The sequence below is a fragment of the Macaca nemestrina genome, chromosome X, assembly GCF_043159975.1.
Source record: "Macaca nemestrina isolate mMacNem1 chromosome X, mMacNem.hap1, whole genome shotgun sequence".
In the NCBI taxonomy this organism is placed as follows: Eukaryota; Metazoa; Chordata; class Mammalia; order Primates; family Cercopithecidae; genus Macaca; species Macaca nemestrina.
Genome location: NC_092145.1, coordinates 127,258,745 through 127,279,128, shown reverse-complemented (window position 1 = coordinate 127,279,128; position 20,384 = coordinate 127,258,745). Strand labels below are relative to the sequence as shown.

Below are 20,384 nucleotides of genomic sequence, written 5' to 3'. Positions count from 1 at the left end.
ATGGATATGAGCTATTTAGGATATCTCAGTTTTTATCTAAGAAAATATAATATGCCAATATCTATAGGCTTTGAGTAAACAACCCAAAATTTTAATGGGTTTTATTTTTAAAGAGCATCCTCAATGGAACATGTCTAGTTCTTGTTAGAAGATATTATGATTCCTGCCATTTTATATTTTGTTCTGTCCTTTTTAGAATTCTATTAAAATCTGAGAGATTGTGACAACTGACTGGTTAAGAATCTTTAATCCAGCCGGGCGCGGTGGCTCAAGCCTGTAATCCCAGCACTTTGGGAGGCCGAGGCGGGCGGATCACAAGGTCAGGAGATCGAGACCACAGTGAAACCCCGTCTCTACTAAAAATACAAAAAAAAACAAAAAATTAGCCGGGCGCGGTGGCGGGCGCCTGTAGTCCCAGCTACTCGGGAGGCTGAGGCAGGAGAATGGCGTGAACCCGGGAGGCGGAGCTTGCAGTGAGCCGAGATCGCGCCACTGCACTCCAGCCTGGGCAACAGCGTGAGACTCCGTCTCAAAAAAAAAAAAAAAAGAATCTTTAATCCTACTGTCATCCTGCCACCATTAAAATCATGCCTCTATCACATACCAGCTGAGTTACCTTAAGCAAATTATTTAACCTCCCTGTACCTCTACATATTCATCTGTTAAATTTAGATGATTATATTCCCCACCTTCTACAGTTAATATGGAAATTATCACATATGTATGTGATGTACTCAGAGAAGTTCCTGACACTTATTACAGGCTTGTTAAATGGTATATATAGTACTATCATTGAAGATTAGTTGAATCTAGAATAGTGCTATGCACACACAGGGTACTGTCAATAGCTGTGTATGTAGGAGAAATCAGTGGTTCATTAATTCTTTTTGACTCACTGCTTCTTACAATCATTCTCTAATTCACATTTCTGTATGTCCATACTCTTATGCCTATTTATAAAAGTGGATTATTCAACGAGAATGTCCATAATCGCACTATTCATAACTAATCATTTATGATTGATTTGTACCATGCTTTATAAATTTCTTGATATTTTATAGTTTTATGCATATATATGTGTGTGTCTGTTCTCTGACTTAGAGATGCTATCTCATAAAAATCAAAGAGAACATAGGTGTTCAACAATGTTGAGTTATAAGTAATTAAAAACCTAATGTTAAAAAAATTGCTTAATATCATATTACTATTCTATCGAGTCTTACTTCCTCCAGAGCTAACTGATAAGTACATTACATTCATCCATGATTAGATTCAATTACTCAAATGCCTTCTATCTCTTTATTATGATTCTGGCTTTATTTAAACTGAAATGTCAATGTTTCCTAGGTATTTTTTACCATTTTTGCAGATATAGGGATAATCAATTTTACTAATGGTCCTCCAGAATTTTTAGACATTTCTCCAATAAGCATCTATATCAACTAAAATAGCATTAAATAAAGTGCAAACTTACCTTGTCATATCTATGCAATTCTGTATTCTCTAAAGGATGATTTTTCATATTACTCAACAATTCTGACTGAGCAATTGAAATTCAGACTATGATAAATGTTTTACACTGAAGGCTCATTTCATTATACAGTAGTCAGTTGAGATGGGGTTTCCGAAGAAGGTATTTTTAGGAAGTGCAGAGTACAGGAAAAAGCTGAATACATTATACAATTTAAATATTTATTGAAGCTTTTCTACTAAGGCAACATTTTGGTAATATTCACAGAAATAGCAATATGGGAGGAAATTAGGGGTAAATAGATGGTAGAGACTGTGGAAACCAAGACACCTGATGCTAAAAGTGGGATCCTCATTCATAAAGTCATTAAATTGGAGATTGAAAGGAACAGGCCTCTTTATGGAAATATTATTTTCCTTAGAATTTCATCATTTTTTCTAGATGTGTCTTCTCTGATTTTTTTATTAGTGTTTTTATTTTCTTTACTGAATTCCCCATCTCCTCTTCACACTCTATTATCTTTCTAGCTGGTCTCATCCACTCCATGAGTTGCATATTTAAATCCCTAATAATGACTTAATTTCTAGGCACAATACCCACGCTCTACATAAAAATACAAAACAAAACAAACACCTTAGCATCCACACCCCTCATCCTTCCCATTGTTCCAATTTCCCTTCCAATCTCCTTGCAAACGGCACCATTATCACCCAGTTGTGCATTTCATGGAGCACACAGCATGCAATACAACACTAGTTCCTATTGATTCTATCTCATATACAAATCTTGAATAGATCCACTTCTTTCATCTCCACTGTCACCATTCTAGTCCAAATCACCTTCTTCTGCACCTTGGAGGAGCTACCATGATTGCTTCAGATTGATAGTCCTTCATCTACCCTTAGCACTTTCCAAACTCTTTTACACAAAACAGAGTGATAGTCTTAAAAAATACAAATATGTTTACATTGGTGTTCTACCTGAAACCCATAAGGCTGTCCATTGATCTTACTATAAAGAGAAAAATATCCCAGCACTTTGGGAGGCCGAGACGGGTGGATCACGAGGTCAGGAGATCGAGACCATCCTGGCTAACACGGTGAAACCCCGTCCCTACTAAAAAAAAAAAAAAAAAAAAAAAAAAAAAAAAAAATTACAAAAAAAAAACTAGACTGGCGAGGTGGCGGGCGCCTGTAGTCCCAGCTACTCGGGAGGCTGAGGCAGGAGAATGGCGGAAACCCGGGAGGCGGAGCTTGCAGTGAGCTGAGATCCTGCCACTGCACTCCAGCCTGGGCGACAGAGCGAGACTCCATCTCAAAAAAAAAAAAAAAGAGAAAAATAATTTCTATAACCTTCAAGGCTCTGAATGATTGGACCATTGGACCCCAGTCTGACATTCAGATGCAAGCTTGTTCCACACTTTTCTGCACTCACTATACTCTAGTAAAGCTGTTCTTTTAGATCTTTATCCATACCATTTTCCACATTCAGAAACATTGCTCCCTCTGTCAGGGATATTTTTGCTCCCTCTTTTCTTTTGTACAACTATACTCTAACCTCATTCTTCTTTGCCTTGCTTTGAATATATGTTTTTTTCTCAGAAATATTTCTCCAATTTCAAAGACTGGTCTAACCCTCCCTATTACACATTCTTATTACAATGTGTGTTTTATTGTATAGCCCTTATCCCCAATGCAAGTATTTTGTGTGTGTGTATTTAATAAGCACATCTTCCTTGAAATGCTAGTCTCTCTTTGAGTTCACTTGCTTAGAATACTATCTCCAGAGCATAACACAGTACCTGGCAGAAAATTGGCACTCTATATGTATATTTGTTGCATGGACAAATGAATCAATAAATGGATAACAAATCAACAGCTGTAAGTCCCTTCTTTAAACTGGGGTTGCCCAAAACCACACAATACAAATTTTAGAGTCACTTATTTTGATACTTTTATTTGTGGATTTGAGAGCCAATCCATTTTCAGACATTTAAGGCAAAACACTGCAAAAGCCATAGACTTGAGCAAAGTGAACCTCTGTGATAAAACTTGGTGCTCTCTGACAGCCCATTAGAGGTGGGGTGTGTACACCTAATCCAAAGGAATCCTCTAGCTCTTCAGCAGCTGTTCACATGGCTCATGCCCTGCCCTTCAGCGTCTACTAAATCAGGATTCCCCAGCTGTCTGAGCTTCCCGTAAGCGTTTTTAGTTAACCACCACCAAGCCAACATTGCTTGCGTCTGATTACGCTCTTTAAAGTCTAAATTCCCCTTTTGCTTCCTATTTTGCAATATGTGAGTCATTGGGATTCATCATTTTTGCAGATTATTATTTTTTCACTTACTCAACTAGTTTGTTAATATTTTGTTCACTTAGTCACCAATTTATTTCTAATACATCCTTCTTAAGCACCAACATAAAAAGGAATTACTCAATTTGCCTTTGATGAAAATACTTGGGTCGTTCTAATTTTGTAATTTTTCTTTCTTATTTCTTTAATTTTTCCTCACACAGCTTCCAAGGCTAAAATCCGCACTTGTAATAGTGTACTGATTCCCTTGCCCTTTAAGTCAGCACTTAGCTCAAGCTAAGGTACTATTGCTACTGTAATCTGATAAAGGAAGAGACAAGTTGTGTGCAAATAAAGATGAGTGCCAGGAATGAGAAAAAAGCTACTGATGTTTATGCCCTTTTATAGTCCTGATTCTATGACAGTCTTAGCCAAAAGCAGAGTGGAAGAAGGGAGAACGTTTTAAAACAAAACAAAACAAAAGCCAAGAAGAGGGTAAAAACATTTAAAGGGTAACCATTTTATTTGCCCATAATTGGAAATAATATGGGACACTATAATGGTAATTGTGCTCGGCTAAGGCTGACCTTTTTTAAAAATCAATTTTTTCATGATAGTGAAGAGAAAACATTTAAAAGTTGAAAATAAATTAGCAAAAGACTTCATGATATATATGTGAATTCCTCATTGTTGATATGCCCATGTAGAGTTTTCATATTTATTAAATATAAACTAAAAACATCATGATTCAAGCATCTGATTTTTTGAAGTTTCTTTAAAGTTATCTTAATCCTCTTCAAAACCCATTAAGCTATCTACATTCTCATTTTATTACATGGATAAGCATTGGCTTTAATAATGCATTTTAATGTTCCTCCTCTTCATTGACACAACTACGTTTTTCTACTAAAATAAATAACTAAACTAAAATGAATAATAAGCAAAAATAAAGGCAAAGCTCTTCCTCAGATTCTTTTATTCAAATTGTAACTAGACCTAGATATTATTAACATTATTCACTAGTCTTAGATATATTTTCATATATATATATATGAAAATCTATATATATAGATTTCAAAATTGACATGAGAAAATAAATTCATTAATTTGTTAACATTTTTAATTTATGGACAACTATTTTCTTAAAATTGTATGTAATCAAAATACTGAGTTAAACAGTCTGAAAGAGTCATTTGAGAACAACAACAAACAACAACAGCAACAACATTTTATCAGCATGTCAAGGAAATGACAGCTCCACTTCAATTAAAGGATAATTGTTAATTCTCCCCCACTTCCCATTAGTGAGGAATGGGGCACATAATGACAGAGTGAAAGTGAGGCATTGAGGGAGAAAGCAAAAGATCATAAAGGAAAGCAGGAATAAATTGATTTCTAAACCAAATCCAGACTGCTAAGAACATTGGTTTTCTCAGGGCTATCATTACATATACTACGCAAAGTCACCTTCAGAGGTTGTAGGCCTCCAGAAAATTGCTTTGTGTGTTCCGTTGCCTACTGAAATTCCCAAGTATTTTGAATGAGTGATATCAGATTAAAATAAAGATCGAGCTCGGAGTTGAATAGAAATTATCTCTTACAATGGCAGCCTAAATAGAAGATGTGAGCTATAAAAGAAGGAGTACTGCTCCTTGTGTTTTTAATGGGAATGAGGTAGAGGTTGTATAGTCTTGAGATGAGGACTTTTTTTCTTTTTTTTTAAATTTTAAGTTCAGGGCTAAAAGTGCAGGTTTGTTACAGAGATAAACTTGTGTCATGGGGGTTTGTTGTACAGATTATTTCACCACTCAGGTACCAAGTCTAGTACCCATTAGTTGCTTTTCCTGATCCTCTCCCTCCTCCAACCCTCTACCCTCCGAAAGGCCCAGGGTATGTTGTTTCCCTGTATATGAGGACACTTTTAAGCATGAGCCAGCAGAGCCATTTCCCTTCCTCATCCTCATTTGTCTGCTGCCTATCAGAATTTTGCTTGAGAAAATTTATATACCCTTAAAACACTGGAGCCAAATGTATTTTTTTTGTCTTTTTTGGGGGGCCATATTCAAGGAAGTAATCATGAATGGGGAAAGAGAAAGGCTATGCCCTGAGTGTTAAAGTATTTCAGAATCTCTAGAGGAGCCATCTGGTTTATGAAGGCACATTGAATGCTATAATATACTGTAATATATGAGGGAAACAAACTTTTTGTACTATAAGTCTCATGAAAAAATAAACAAAATCATTTTAGCTGTTAATCTTGGAACTATATTTAGTATACAAGTGATTCACAAATAGCAGAGTTACTCTCCCATTCGAAGGGGATATCAGAATCTCTGGAAGACATACTCACTTTTAGGATTAAGTAGAGGGAGCTTGAAATTTTGCAAGGATTTTAGGGACAATTCTATAAGTGACATAAATAGAAAAAACGTCCAAAATTGGTAAAATAATAAATTATCCCATGGTGTTGCCATTTTAACTTTGATATCTGTATTAAAATGAAACTTCGGAACTCCAAACATGTGTCAATATTTTATAGCATGAAACCCCAAGGAAGTCTGACTAATAGATGTTTTAAGTAGGGAAAAGGTGAAGACTACAAAGTATTTATTTGCTTGGTTTGTTTGTTTTTTGAAGATCAGTATACTGCATTGAGCACACTCTACACGGGGAAATACTTCCATGAAATTCTGCTATGAAACCCGGTTGCATTTAATAAAAGGTTTATTTCCCATATTGCAGCTCATGACCTTCCCAACAAAATATTCCAATATGAACCAACTGCCTTGATAACAGAACACAAACCTCCTAGGACTATAGCAGGACTTTGTGAGAAAGAAAACCATTACCTCTCTCTGAATCCAATCAAAACCTGAATGTACTGTATAAAAATAAACCAAGGTCATCATTATTCCTTGTCATTGTGATTTGGCGTGCCTTCAAATTACATACCCTGTATATTTCAAATAACTGCACCGCCTCCATTAACTGAGTTTGACATCACTTTAATCAATGTATCTTTTCAGAATGAAAGGCAGAAATGTCAAATTCCTACCATTATAAATTCTTTTAACTCTCTAATCTGCATTAAATAAAAGGTTGTCTTTGAGAAATAATAAATGCTCTAAAGAAATATAACTAGCATCAATTTTATTTTAAAATGTAACTGGGAAAAGATTAAATCTCAACACTTCTCTTCATACAGAGGTGATTTCCCAAGAAACTATTAAAGACTTACTTACATGAGGGGCCCCTCCCAAGGCTGTATCTAATTTTGTATGATTTTTCTTAAAATAGCACCCCCAATTGTATAACCTCAGGCCCCATAAATCCTTTCTTCCAGGTTTGTTCTGTGTTGTGAGACAGGGAACGTACATTAGTCTCATTTGTCAATTCCTTAAAAACTGATGTGTGTTTAAAATAGAAAATTTAGAAAAATGAACAGAAAATTATCTTTAAAGGTTAATTTCTAATTAGACCCTCTTAGGAAACTTAATACCCTGTGATTTGAATGCATATCAATGTGCGTATATATAAACATATATACGCATACCAAAATATTGTATTTCTCATATGTGTGATGAAATAAAGAATAAATTGATGAAAGAGTATGATAAATCATTTTTAATAAGTTAGGAAAATATTACAATAGAAAGTGGAAGGAGAAGGAAAGTTTGGGAAATCAGTTTGTTTTACTCTTGAGATAAAATTTTGATGAAAGATAATAAAATAGAATTTTGAAAAACACCTGATGTTTCCAAGGCAATGATTTTAATCTCTTTTATTAAACTACACAAGTGGTTAAAAACTTGACAATTTGTTTCATATATAGCAAATGACGTGGAGTACAGGGATTTCAAATGAATGCTATAGGAATAAAGAGGAAGCTGTATTAATATCTCTGCCCAAATGATGAATTTGCAATTCAGTACTGTCTAGCTAGAAGTGTCAACCAACACCTATTTCCCCTTAAATAATGTAATTATGCATAAAACACTTTGTAGTCTTTTTTAAAGTTTAGAATAACATCTATATGACATACTCTGTTGTATTTTTCATAATGTTATGCCATGTAAGATACACCAAAACTTTGTATTAACAGTATATCATCAATTTAGATCAGCGATCTCTTTTTCATAGTTAAGATGTCTTTAAAAGATTCTGCAAATGAAATTCTAAAAGACGATTTTGTTAGACCTCAAGATGACTTACATCATTTAAATATATTCAAATGAAATATCTATTTGCCATACACTATTTGAATAATTCTTTACAATGCATTATTTGAGTAATTCTAAAAGTAAACAATACAATGTGTTTGACAATACAGTGATCTCTTTTACAGAGTAACTATTCTGTTTAAAAAACAAAATGTACTTTTGTAAGTTTTTCAAACTAAGGCGAATTTACAAACCAGATTCAAATGTCAGACATCCAAATAGTAGTATATTGTCAAGCAACAAAATTTAATGTATAATATAGCCCTGAGTATATCTCCATTTTCCTTAACAAACTCATTGTCATGTTGCATAGGCATTACTTGATGATTTTTTAAATGCAGTGTGAAAAAATCGTACAGGACATGTTCCAAAAAGATTACCTTCCTTCACATTCGAAGAACTGAAAGTTTTTCAACTATCTACGACAAAGCAGAGGATAGGTTTACCTTGCTTCATTCCAGCAGAATTGCATATATTCTTTCAAAATTGCTCTATATACTGGTATATGTGGTTAATTATATAGAATATATATATATATATAAAATCACTAGCAATTTTGATAGTATTTATATTACATATATCAAAGAAATAAAAATGATAAATAAAAATATGTGTATATGTGTATATTGCAAACAACAGATATATGCCATGCATATTTTTGTAATGATAGTAAATATAATAGTTTTTCAATCTAAAAGCAATAATGATACTCACCAAAAGAAATTTATGAAGCAAGCAAACAATGTAACTAAATGTTGTATTATAAAATCTGGTAGCTTTTAATGTGACTCAATACATGGACAATGTTAACTTATTTCCACAAATTTTTCACAGTGGTAAAACGTCTGCCTTTTTTTTTTTTTTTTTTTTTTTTTTTTTAGTAGTTGTGGAGCATTACTTATTTGGAGAGACTTATTTTTTCATTCTTAATTATAGGCATCGCTCTCATATCTATTTTAGAATAACTATACTCCACAAGTCAAAGATAGGTGGGGAAGAGATAAACTCCCATCTTTTTGGGACACACAGTCCTTATCATATATTATTTTTACTGTTGTGCCACAGTCCATTTTTAAATCCTTCAATAGTCATCATGACTTTCTTAAAAATAAACAAAATAGTTGCATTTCTATATGGAAGACAAACTAAAAAATTGAACTGAAAAGCTAGCTCATGATAGACTTGAAACATCTACTAAATATAGTTTACTACTAAACATAATTAGGAGTTCCTCAAGTTTGTATGTTGTTTTCCCAAGAGATCATCTGATCATTTGATAGCATAGATCACATCATTATTTGAAATAATCATCATGGTATGCTATAGAAAAGAGCATTTGAAATAGTAAATGTGAGAAAGCAACATTACAATTAAATCTTTATCAATACTTTTCACATCCTTCAATTTTCCATCCCAACTCATTTTATTCTTTATTTTCTCCATATGTCAGAGAAACTTCTCCTAACTTTTAGGCCTCCATGTAGTTCCTATACAGTAGTTAGTTCAATTGAGAATATATATCAGGTCAGTAACCTTTATGTAACTGTTACTAAATACAGAAGTATCAACTAGTCAAAATAATAACTGAGATATACAAACTATCTCACAGCAATCAAAATAATCTGTTATAATCAAATGACATTCTGCATATTCTATTACTGCAGTGGCTTATTAATCAAGAAATCATGTGTTTAATTCTTCTGCAAAGAAAAACTTATAAACTCAATTTCTATTGAAAAGTTTTCCCAATGAAAAATATATATTCCTGAATAAATACATATATATATGCAGTATATATAACATTTATGCTTCTTTGCAAACTACTGTGATAATTTAAAATCAATCTACCTAATTAGTGAGTTTGTCACAAACTAAACATTATGCCACAGTAAAATACATTTTTAGTTACTTTGTACTTACAACAGTCCTCTACTTCTTCCCACCAAAGCATTTTGAAAAGTGTATATCAAGGCAGCGATTAAAAAAACCTGGTAAAGGTTCTTCAAACTTTATTGCTCCAGTAGGCTTAAAAACAATGAGAAACCAACAAACTTCAGCAGCTTTAAAAAAATAACACTTCAGTTTTTCCTATTCATTTTTCTCTGAAGGTAATTGCCTCTAAGATCTGAGTCCCGTAGGGGGAAAGTGAGTGATCCCAACACTGAGTGAGTCAACACAGTAACTGATGCCAGGATTCTGTAGAGGCCCCTGGATATTTCAAATTCCAGGACCTGCGCACAAGCAAGTGACCCGCCTTCTCTCTCAAGTTGGTTTCCCATAATAGGACTGTCCATGGTCACTACATATAAGGTTGTGCTTCCAGCATGGCAAGCTCTGTGAATTCAAATAATGCTCAACTGTGTTCTGATTAATATCCAAACCAGAATAGCACAGTGGACATAGTACTAGCTTTTAAAGCCTTCCAAACACAAAAACTATTCAGTACAAAACCATAACAATATTTTCTGTAACTTTCATGTGAATTTATAACAGAGCAGAAAATCCCGATTTAAAATTGACTTTTAAATGCCTTTTTTATCCTCTCAACAACACCAAAAATTTCACTCTACCAAATAAAAAGAAATGCCCAGAATAATCTATGCATTTGTTATGTATCCACTGCCTACCAAAGTTATTTTTTCCCCTTGAGATTTTTGATTGCAAAAGTCATGTATTGATGATGCCAACAGTCTGAATAAGAGAAGCAGCAGCAGAACACAGCAGCTGAATTCTGAAGGCAGAATGTGTGTGTAGGTCTCATGGGACATGTTTTCCTGCTAAAATAAAGAATATTCTTATAATGGAGCAAAGACATTTTTCTCAAATCCTAAATTTCAGTTGTGAATTATGATAAAACTTCTTTACTAACAAATTATTCTTTCTTCCATTTCTCTGCTGCCAATTCTTAAAACACCATTTTCTTAGACATTGAGTTAATGATCATTTAATGGTTCTGAATGCAGGCTCTTTTTTTTCTGTATTAAGTGAATGCAGTTGTATTATGTCATTCAGCATGTAAATCATTCTTTGCCAATAGAAGTCTTCTTCATCTTGTTCCTTATTACTTTTATGCAACAGGCGAGCCCCAAATTGATAGAAAACATTGGTAGCATTTTTTAAAGAAAGATATTCTTTTTATAGTTATAATAATCCCTACTAAAATTTTTGTTTGAGTGTTTTTATTGTACCATTTGTTAAAGTGACAGACTCATTTTTCTATGTCAAACATTCAACTGCTTGCGACTGAAATGAGTAATAGACAAAAATAAAAAAAAATTATAGAGTCAGACTGTGATGTTTACCTTAATAGTTAATTATACATTTTGCGTTTTAGAATATTATTGTCATAACATGGCTATTTTCCCCAGCAAAATGTGTATGAGATAAAACATAAGGCTTAATTTTAATTGAAAACATTCTTTTCCCTAGGTCACCTCCTTTCCTCTGTGTGGTTGTCTAAATATGCATATAAGCAAAATTTTCATAAAACAACATGAAAAAAATGAAAACAATTGTTGTGGGGCTGATTTGGCTCTAAGTCTACATGTTAGCATCAGTGTCCCTCTATGCTATGAGGTACAATACTGCCCAGAGTATAAGTCCCCTTTATATCTTGTACTGTGAGTTTTCTACAAACATAAACCCTTGTTTAGGCCAAGGCATGAATACAATTTGCAGTCCCAAGCCAACATCAATATCACATGGGAACTTTCGAGAAATGCAAGTTGACACGAGACCTCAAAAGTCAGAAATTCTGGGGTTAGGACACAGAACTCTGTGTTTTACCGGTGATTCTAATGCATGGTCAACTTTGAGAAACCCTAAAGTGTATGTTTCTAAAAACAACTGTGATTCTAAATGTAACAAAGATATGTCCTGGGTAATATCTAAAGCACCAAATCCTAATAGATCTGAATGCCCTCAGATACATTTAATTGCCATTCAGCCTTAGTTGATAATCAGAATTTATTTGGCACCTGTAATGATTTCTGCATTGTGTGGAATGCATATACTTCCCTTAAGATTTTATAATCCAGGTGGAAATATATGCTACAATAACTGGAAAAGCGAAAGGCATGTAAAATAAAATTTAGACCAAACATAATGAATTCCAGTTCAGACTGTGTCACCACAGTACTTTCTTATGTCCCGTAATCACTTATCTTTCTCCTTTAGTCCTCAGAATAACTATATCTCGTAGGTCTTATTAGACCCATAATAAAATAACTTGCTCAAATTTCCATTTTTAATAACTGTCACAGAATTTTTAAAAATTTATTTTAACTTGTTATTTTCAAATACTCATAGACTCACAGGAATTTGCAGAGATAGTATACAGAGATCCCATGTACCCTTCACCCAGTTTCTTCCAAAGATTAACTACAATAACTACAATTCAACATCCTACAATAACTACAATTCAATATCAAAACCAGGAAACTGACATTGATATGTATATACATATTTCTATTTCATCACAGATTTGTGTAACCTCAACTTCAACAAATAAACACCTGTTTCATCACCACAGAGATATGCCTCATGCTACCCCTTTATAGTCACACCAGTCACCCTCCCTAAACGTCCCTAAAGCCTGGCACCAATCAATTTGTTCTCCATCACTATAATTTTGTCATTTTAAGAATATTAGATAAATGCAATGATTCGAAATGTAACCTTTTGAGATTGAGTTTTGGCATTATATACTTGAGATCCATTTAAGTTGTCATTGAGAGCTTATTTCCTTTTATTGCTGAGTAGTAGTTCATGGCATGGATGTTCTATGGTTACTTTAACTATTCACATACTGTGGGATATTTTCATTGTTTCCAGGGTTTGGCCACTACAAAAAAGCTGCAAAACAATCATGTAGTTTTTAATTTTTCATTTCTCTAGATTAATGCCTAAGAGTGTGGTTATAATTTACCACATAAATTATAGAATAAGGTTATCTACAAATAGATGTACAGATCTATCTATAGAATATCTTTCAGGTAGAATTTTGATAGGAATTGTATTAAAATTATGAATCAATTTTGGAAGAATTGATGTTTTTACCATATTGATTCCTTGAATTCATTAACATAGTATGTATGTCCAATATTTAGGTTATCTTTAATTTATTTCATCATATTCAGCTTTTTTACACAGTGCTTTGTATCGTGATTAGATATATTCATATTTCTAATTTAATGGCACTACTGTCTGTTATGCATGTGATTGCACAAAAAAAGGAAAACAGCAGAGTTTCCAAAACTAGTTCTTTTCCTGTTTTGCTTTTTAAGAAACTTTCTTTTTTTTTAAATTTTTTTATTATTATTATACTTTAAGTTCTAGGGTACATGTGCATAACGTGCAGGTTTGTTACATATGTATACTTGTGCCATGTTGGTGTGCTGCACCCATCAACTCGTCAGCACCCATCAACTCGTCATTTACATCAGGTATAACTCCCAATGCAATCCCTCCAGGGGGACATCACACACCGGGGCCTATCATGGGGAGGGAAACTTTCATTTTTTTAAGAGATGGAGTGCCACTGCACTTCAGCCTCGACTAAGAGCAAGATCCTGTCTCAAAGAAAAAAGTGTCTGTTCATAAACTTTGTCCATTTTTAATGAATGTATTTGTTTTTTGTTTGTAGATGTAAGTTTCTTATAGATTCTGGAAACTAGGCCTTTGTCAGATGCATATTTTGTAAATATTTTCTCCCATCTTTGTCTATTTACTTTGTTGATAGTTTCTTTTGCTTTGCAGAAGCTCTTTGGCTTAGTCAAGTCCCACTTGTCAATTTTTGTTTTTGTTGCAATGGCTTTTGGGGACTTAGTCATAAATTCTTTGCCAAGACCAATGTAAAAAAGGGTACTTCCCAGGTTTTCTTCTAGGATTTTTTTTACAGTATGAGGTCTTACATTTAAACCTTTAATCCATCGTCAGTTGATTTTTGGATATAATGAAAAGTAGTGGTCCAGTTTCAATCTTCTGCACATGGCCAGTCAGTTTTTCCAGTACCATTTGTTGAATAGGAAGTCCTTTCCCCATTGCTTACTTTTGTTGACTTTGTCAACAAAACAGTTATAAGTGTGTGGCTTTATTTCTGGGTTCTCCATTCTGTTCCATTGGTCTATGGTCTGTTTTTGTACCAGTACCATGCTGTTTTGGTTACTGTAGGCTTATAGTATAGTTTGAAGTCAGGTAGTAGGATGCCTCTTGCTTCACTATTTTAGCTTAAGATTGCTTTGGTTGTATGGGCTCTTTTGGCTCCATACAAATTTGGGATATTTTTTTCTAATGAAAATGAAAAATGAAAAATGACGTTGGTAGTTTGATAAGATTAGCATTGAATCTGTAAATTGCTTTGGGCAGTATGGCCATTTTAACAATATTTATTCTTCCAATCCAAGAACATGAAATGTTTTTGCATTTATTTGTGTTGTCTCTGATTTCTTTCAGCAGTGTTTTGTAGTTCTTGTATAGTTCTTTCACCTCCTTGGTTAGCTGCACGGTCATAAAAAAGAATGCAATCATGTCCTTTGCAGCAAGATGAATGCAGCTGGAGGCCATTATCCTAAGCAAATTAACACAGGAACAGAAAACAAAATATTGTGTGTTCTCACTTATAAATGGGAGCAAAACATTTAATACACAGTGGACATAAGGATGGGAACAATCGATACTGGGGACTACTAGAGGGGGAACGGATGGAAGGGAGTGTGGGCTGAAAAACTACCTATTGGGTACAATGCTCACTACCTGGGTGACTGGATCATCAGTACCCCAAACTTCCACATCACACAATATGCCCTTGTAACAAACTCCTGAACATGTACCTCACTTCAAAATGAAAGTTGAAATTACATTTTAAAAATTTTAATAACATTACAATTGTTTACAGATGAATTAATTAGACATACATTTTTCAAAAATGTAAAGCATAATTTTTATTACATTGAACTCATACACATTTTTTAAATTACTTTTTTTTGCCTACACTTAGATGGTCCACGTTGTAAAATAAAGACTGGCCCATGATTATATTCCAACATTAACCAGTCATCCTCGTGTTATTAAATAGATGGCGTATTAATTAGAAAGAACTGAATATGGTAAACCTAAAAGTGAACACAGAGTTAATTCTTAAATAATTGGAAACCTAAAGACATTATTTTATATTACTTTGGAAGTGCAAGGCTATTTTCCCAACTTGTTTGATTATTTAACATAATTCCAAGCATTATGATTAATGCAGCTTCACAGGACAAATAATTTAAAAAGAAACAGGCCTATTAGGTAATATACTTGTATAAAAATTCACAAATTTATTGATTAGGGAAAAATTCTGGATCATTTCTACTTCCTTTTTCCACAGTGATCCACATTGGTTGAAATGTTACCCATATTATAAGGCATATATTTCTTAGGTGTTTTTAAAAAATCTCTTTAGTTAAGTCCAATGGGAAAACATGTTAGTTTATGGGATAGTTTATAGGCACTAGGACCAGAAAAAATAAGACAAATAGAATTCAAGCAATTTGGAGGATGTCCAAATAGACAAAAATGTTTTACTGATGTTTTGATAGGAATTGCATTCAAACTATAGATTAATTTTGGAGGAATCGATGTATTTACTATGTTATATCCTCCAATTCCATTAATACAGTATATATCTCTGTTTATTTAAGTCTTTGAATTATTTCCTTAGCTTTTTAGTTTGTAGTATATAGATCTTGTAAGTGTTTCATTAGATTCATAAGTATTTCATTGTTTTGGAGTGACTGACTGCAAGATATTATGTGAAAAATTTTGGGTTTCAGTAGTTCACTGCTTGTATACAAAAATACAATTAACTTTTAATAATTATTTTACTGTGATAAGAAGATTTAATATGAGATCTATCCAATGAATAGATTTTTACATTATAATGCTGTGTTGTTACATATAGACACAATGTTGTACAGCAGATCTCTAGAACTTATTCATCTTATATAAATGAAACTTCATATTCATTGATTAGCAATTGACTTTTATAAGTTGATCTTGTAGCCTAACACCTTAACAAACTCATCATTTCTAAGAGTAACTTTGTAGAATACCTGGGATTTTACATAGATAATCACAACAACTGCAAATAGAGACAGTATGACTTTTCCTTCCTGATTTGTATGCTTTTATCTACTTTTCTTGCATTTTTGCACAGGCTAAAACTTCCAATACTATGAATAATAGTAGGGCTAAAAGCAACCATCTTTGCCTTAATCCTAATATTAGGAAGAAAGGTATAAATTCTTTCATCGTTATTACAGTGTTAGCTATAAGATTTTTGTAGTTATTATTTTCCAAGTTAAGGACATTCTCCTCCATTGTTAGTTTTCTGAGAGCTTTTATCATAAATGGGGTATTGAATTTTGTCAAACATTTTTTCCCCTCCATCAGTTGATATGATCAAGTGATCATTCTTCTTTAGCTTCTTAATATAATGTGTAAAAATTTGTTAAGGACTTTTTGTCTCTATATCCATGAGTTTTATTGGTCTGTAATTTGTTGACTTTTCTGCTGTGCTTACCTGATTTTATTGTCAAAATACTTATTCTTCATAAAGTACATTTGGAAGTGTTGCCTCCTCTTCTTTTTCTGGAAGTTGACAGTTCTTTCCTTTCATCACTTGAAAAATGTCATACTTCTTCCTTCTGGCTTTCATGGTTTCACATAAAAAATCCTCTGTCATTTGAACTTTTTTGCCTATAAAGTGTCTTTTCTCTTTCACTGTTTTTAAGACTTTTTTTTTTTTTTTATATAACTAGTTTTCAGACATTTGACTATGATGCGTCTAAGCATGAGTTTCCTTGGGTTTATCCTGCTTACTCAGCTCCTTCAATCTGTAGGGTTTTGTATTTTAAATTTTGTAAAAATTTGGTATTTTTTGATCGTTATGTGCTTGAGTACTTGTTCAGCAATACCCTCCCTTTTTGAAACTCTGATGGCATAAACCATAGATCTTTTATTATAATCCCACAGGATACTGAGAATATTTTTATTTTAAAAATCACTTTATTTTTCTTCTTATTAAGACTGTGTAATTTCTATTGTCCTATCTTTCTGCACACAGATTTCCCCTGTCTCCTCACCTCCATTCTACTGTTGACACCATTTATTGAACATTTTTGTTTGATTATGATATTTTTAGCTCTAAAATACCATGTTGTTCTATGCCTTCTATTTCTTTCTGACTTTTCCCATTTTTTTATTTGTCGCAAAATGTTTTAAATAGCTTACTCAACAATTTTCAGGATGGCTACTTTAATATCCTTGCGAGATAATTCCGCCATCTTTGTCATGTCAGTATAAGTGACTACTATCTTTTTTCATTACAGTTGAGATTTTCTTTTTTGGCATTTGGGATATTACATTATCAGACTCTGGATCTTATTTAAATCTATTTTAGCTAGTCCCCTTCTGACTATTCTGGTGGAAGATAGAGGTAGAAATGTGCTGCCTTATTGTCAGGTGGGAATGAAGGTCCGGGTTCCCCACTCCACCTATGGTTGATACTTTAGAGATTTTTTTTGTGTGTGTGTGTGTGTGTGTGTGTGTAAATAAATTTTACTTGACACCATCTTAATTCCCATTAGAATTAGTAAATGAATATCTGGAACCTTGTGAGTTCATTTTTAAACGTTCAGATTTTTTTTCCACTGGACAAAAAAAAGAGCTACAACTCATAAAAGTGAGAATAGATCTTAACTCACATTTCCATAAACAATGAAGCCCATGACATTTGCATAATGATTTGATTTCAAGACTTGGTACTACATATCAGTACTATCTACAGAGTCAAGATCAAATATAAGCAAAACTCAAAACTAATTTGCCTGTGTTGTGAAAATAATGACTCCTTACTTTGCGGATTGATTCCCAACCATTTTATGAGGTAAATGTATAGGGATTAATGAAGATTTTAAAAGATTTCTGCATGTAAGAAAGGTATTATGAGTACAAAGAAAGTAAATGCATTGATGCTAGTGAGCTGAGAATCAGTAACATGTTTTAATAGTTGTATCTCTTATTCTGTATTAGTGAAGATCCTGGTAGGAAATATAGGTGGCAGATTCAAAAGCATTTAACAGATAATAATTCAGTGGAAGAACTATGGATAAACATATAGGAAGGCTGATGAGAACAAATAAGGGATGATGAGTCACCTAGGAAGCAGCAAGAGAGGCAATTTGTTTCTACCTCCAGGCCTAATATGTCAAGGTGAAGGAATAATGTTAGAATAACAATAGAAAAGGACAGACACTACTAGGACCTTAGTGAGCCATATGTGAAGTGGAACACAAATATCCAAACCTTTTTTTTCCTTTCCCTCTGATCTCCAGCTGGTGTTACATAATTTCCTGAAAGTTAGTGCACAAGAGGCGTTGGTGATACAAATGAAGAAACAAGCTTTCCAGGGCAAAAAACAGGGCAGAGAATTGCAAAATGGGTGTGGTAGTAAGGAGCAGAGCCACTGCCACTAACACAACAGAAGAATTTTTAGCAAGCAGGCTCACCCCTACCATTTCAGTCGTGGAAGGATACTCAGTACTAGTGTGATACCTTGTAGAAAATATGATCAAGCATGAATAGATCCTATGCAATGTAGCCCTTGCCTTCATTTTCAACCCTACATTACATCTCTGAACTTCCTTGAGTTATGTTATGTGCTTTCCTACTATTATATCTCAGATTATTTCAAAAATTCACCATACATGTTTTCTGAGCACGTAGCTTTACTCCCTTTTTGCGTGTGTGATAAATAAATTGGGTATATGTTTGAGGTGTTTCTTACCTGATAGAAGGCAAGCTCCATCAAAACAGTTGTGTCTTCCTTTTTAGTTACTTCACCACTATTGCTTGTCATTTTGTTGTGTGAATAAAATTATATCTACTTGCAATTTCTTTGTATTTTATCCTTTGTGTATTGTATGCTCCCTCATTCTTCTGGGCTTTGTTTAAATTTACTTTATGAAGATTTTATTTTAGCTTCCCCTCACTACCACTTGTAGTTGGGTCTAACAATATGAATGCACCTTTACTACTCAGCTGTAAACTTCTTGATATTAAGAATTAATTGCTATTTATATTATGTTGACAACTTTAGCTCTCAAAAGTACATTGGGTATAATAGGAGTTTAATGATATCAGTTGGAAAAAAGGAAACAGGCACGAGAGGGAAATAAAGAAACTTATGATCCAGATCATCATAAAATTTAAAATAAAGTTTGAATTTTTGAGATTTGAGCAAACCAAATCTCTTTGCAAGTGTATGCTAAAATAAATTATGAACCTTGGTACTATGGGATGACCATAGTAACAAATTGTCATTTAAAACAATGGAACTGGTCCATGGAATAAACATATATTTATTTATGAAACATTTATTAGGGCCAGATTTTCTACATTAACGATATGAGCTAACAACTTCAGGTCCCTGCCCTCAAATAGATTATACCTTGGGTATATTAAAAGAAAAGTTGACATTTTAATTGACCTGCTAATTGAAGAACTTGAATAAGTTTGAAGACTCTTGTCTCAGGGAGGTACCTAATAGCAAGACCAGGTTTTAAAGATAACACCATATGTACTGCCTACTGTAAAATAGTGTCATTTAGGTTAAATTAAGCATTGTGTTTTAAAAAGCTGCTCCCAAATGCATATACTAGAAAAGATGAAAAGTCTCAAATCAATAATCAAAATTCTCACCTCTAGAAGAAAATAATAAAGAGTAAAATCTAATGAAAATAAAAGCAGGAAAACAGTAAAGAAGATTCATTAACAAAGAGCTATTTTTTCAAAAAGGTCAATAAAATTGACAATGTGCTAAGTGATAAAGAAAAAATTGAGAGGACACAAGTTACCAGTATCAGAAATGAAGTAGGGAATATTACTACAGGCCTGGAAAATACAAAAAAAAAAGACAATAAGGGATTACTATGAACAATTCTTAGCACAAGTATTTAATAATTTAGATGAAATGGATTGATTCTTCAAAAGGCACAAACTACTGTAAATCAATAAAATGGGTAATTTCAATAGCCTAGAGTTTGACTATTTAATAGTAATTTGGATATACTAGACAATTAGTATAACTATTAAGGAAATATAACTCATAATTTAAAAACTTCTACAAAAACAAACTTCTACAAATGCATTGGAATAATATGCCAAACTTGTGAAAAATTAACACCAATTCTACACATTCTTTTCCAGAACATGGAGGGGAAGACAACAATTCTGAGTATATATGTTGAGTCCAGCAATAGCCTGTTACCCAAGCCAGAAAAACAGTACAAAAGAAGAAAAATATACATCCATATTCCTTACAAATATTAATGCAAAATTTATTAATAAAATTTCAGCAT

The 20,384-nt window shown here is 33.1% G+C and overlaps 1 protein-coding gene across 12 annotated transcripts in view; it reads right to left on the bottom strand.

Moving 5' to 3' along the window:
* LOC105490348 (dystrophin) overlaps nt 1-20,384 on the bottom strand; it is a 2,266,916-nt gene that overhangs the window by 2,126,371 nt on the left and 120,161 nt on the right. For 2 of the 12 annotated variants that reach the window (XM_071089088.1, XM_071089087.1), the window contains exon 1: nt 9,904-10,269. The exons of 1 other annotated variant lie outside the window; for it this stretch is intronic. In XM_071089088.1, the coding sequence (XP_070945189.1) occupies nt 9,904-9,934 (31 nt within the window). In that variant the 5' untranslated portion in view covers nt 9,935-10,269. Of the gene's footprint in view, nt 1-9,903; nt 10,270-20,384 lie in introns of those variants that run through there. 9 more of the 12 variants (XM_071089086.1, XM_071089085.1, XM_071089082.1 and 6 more) reach the window with 6 other exon arrangements.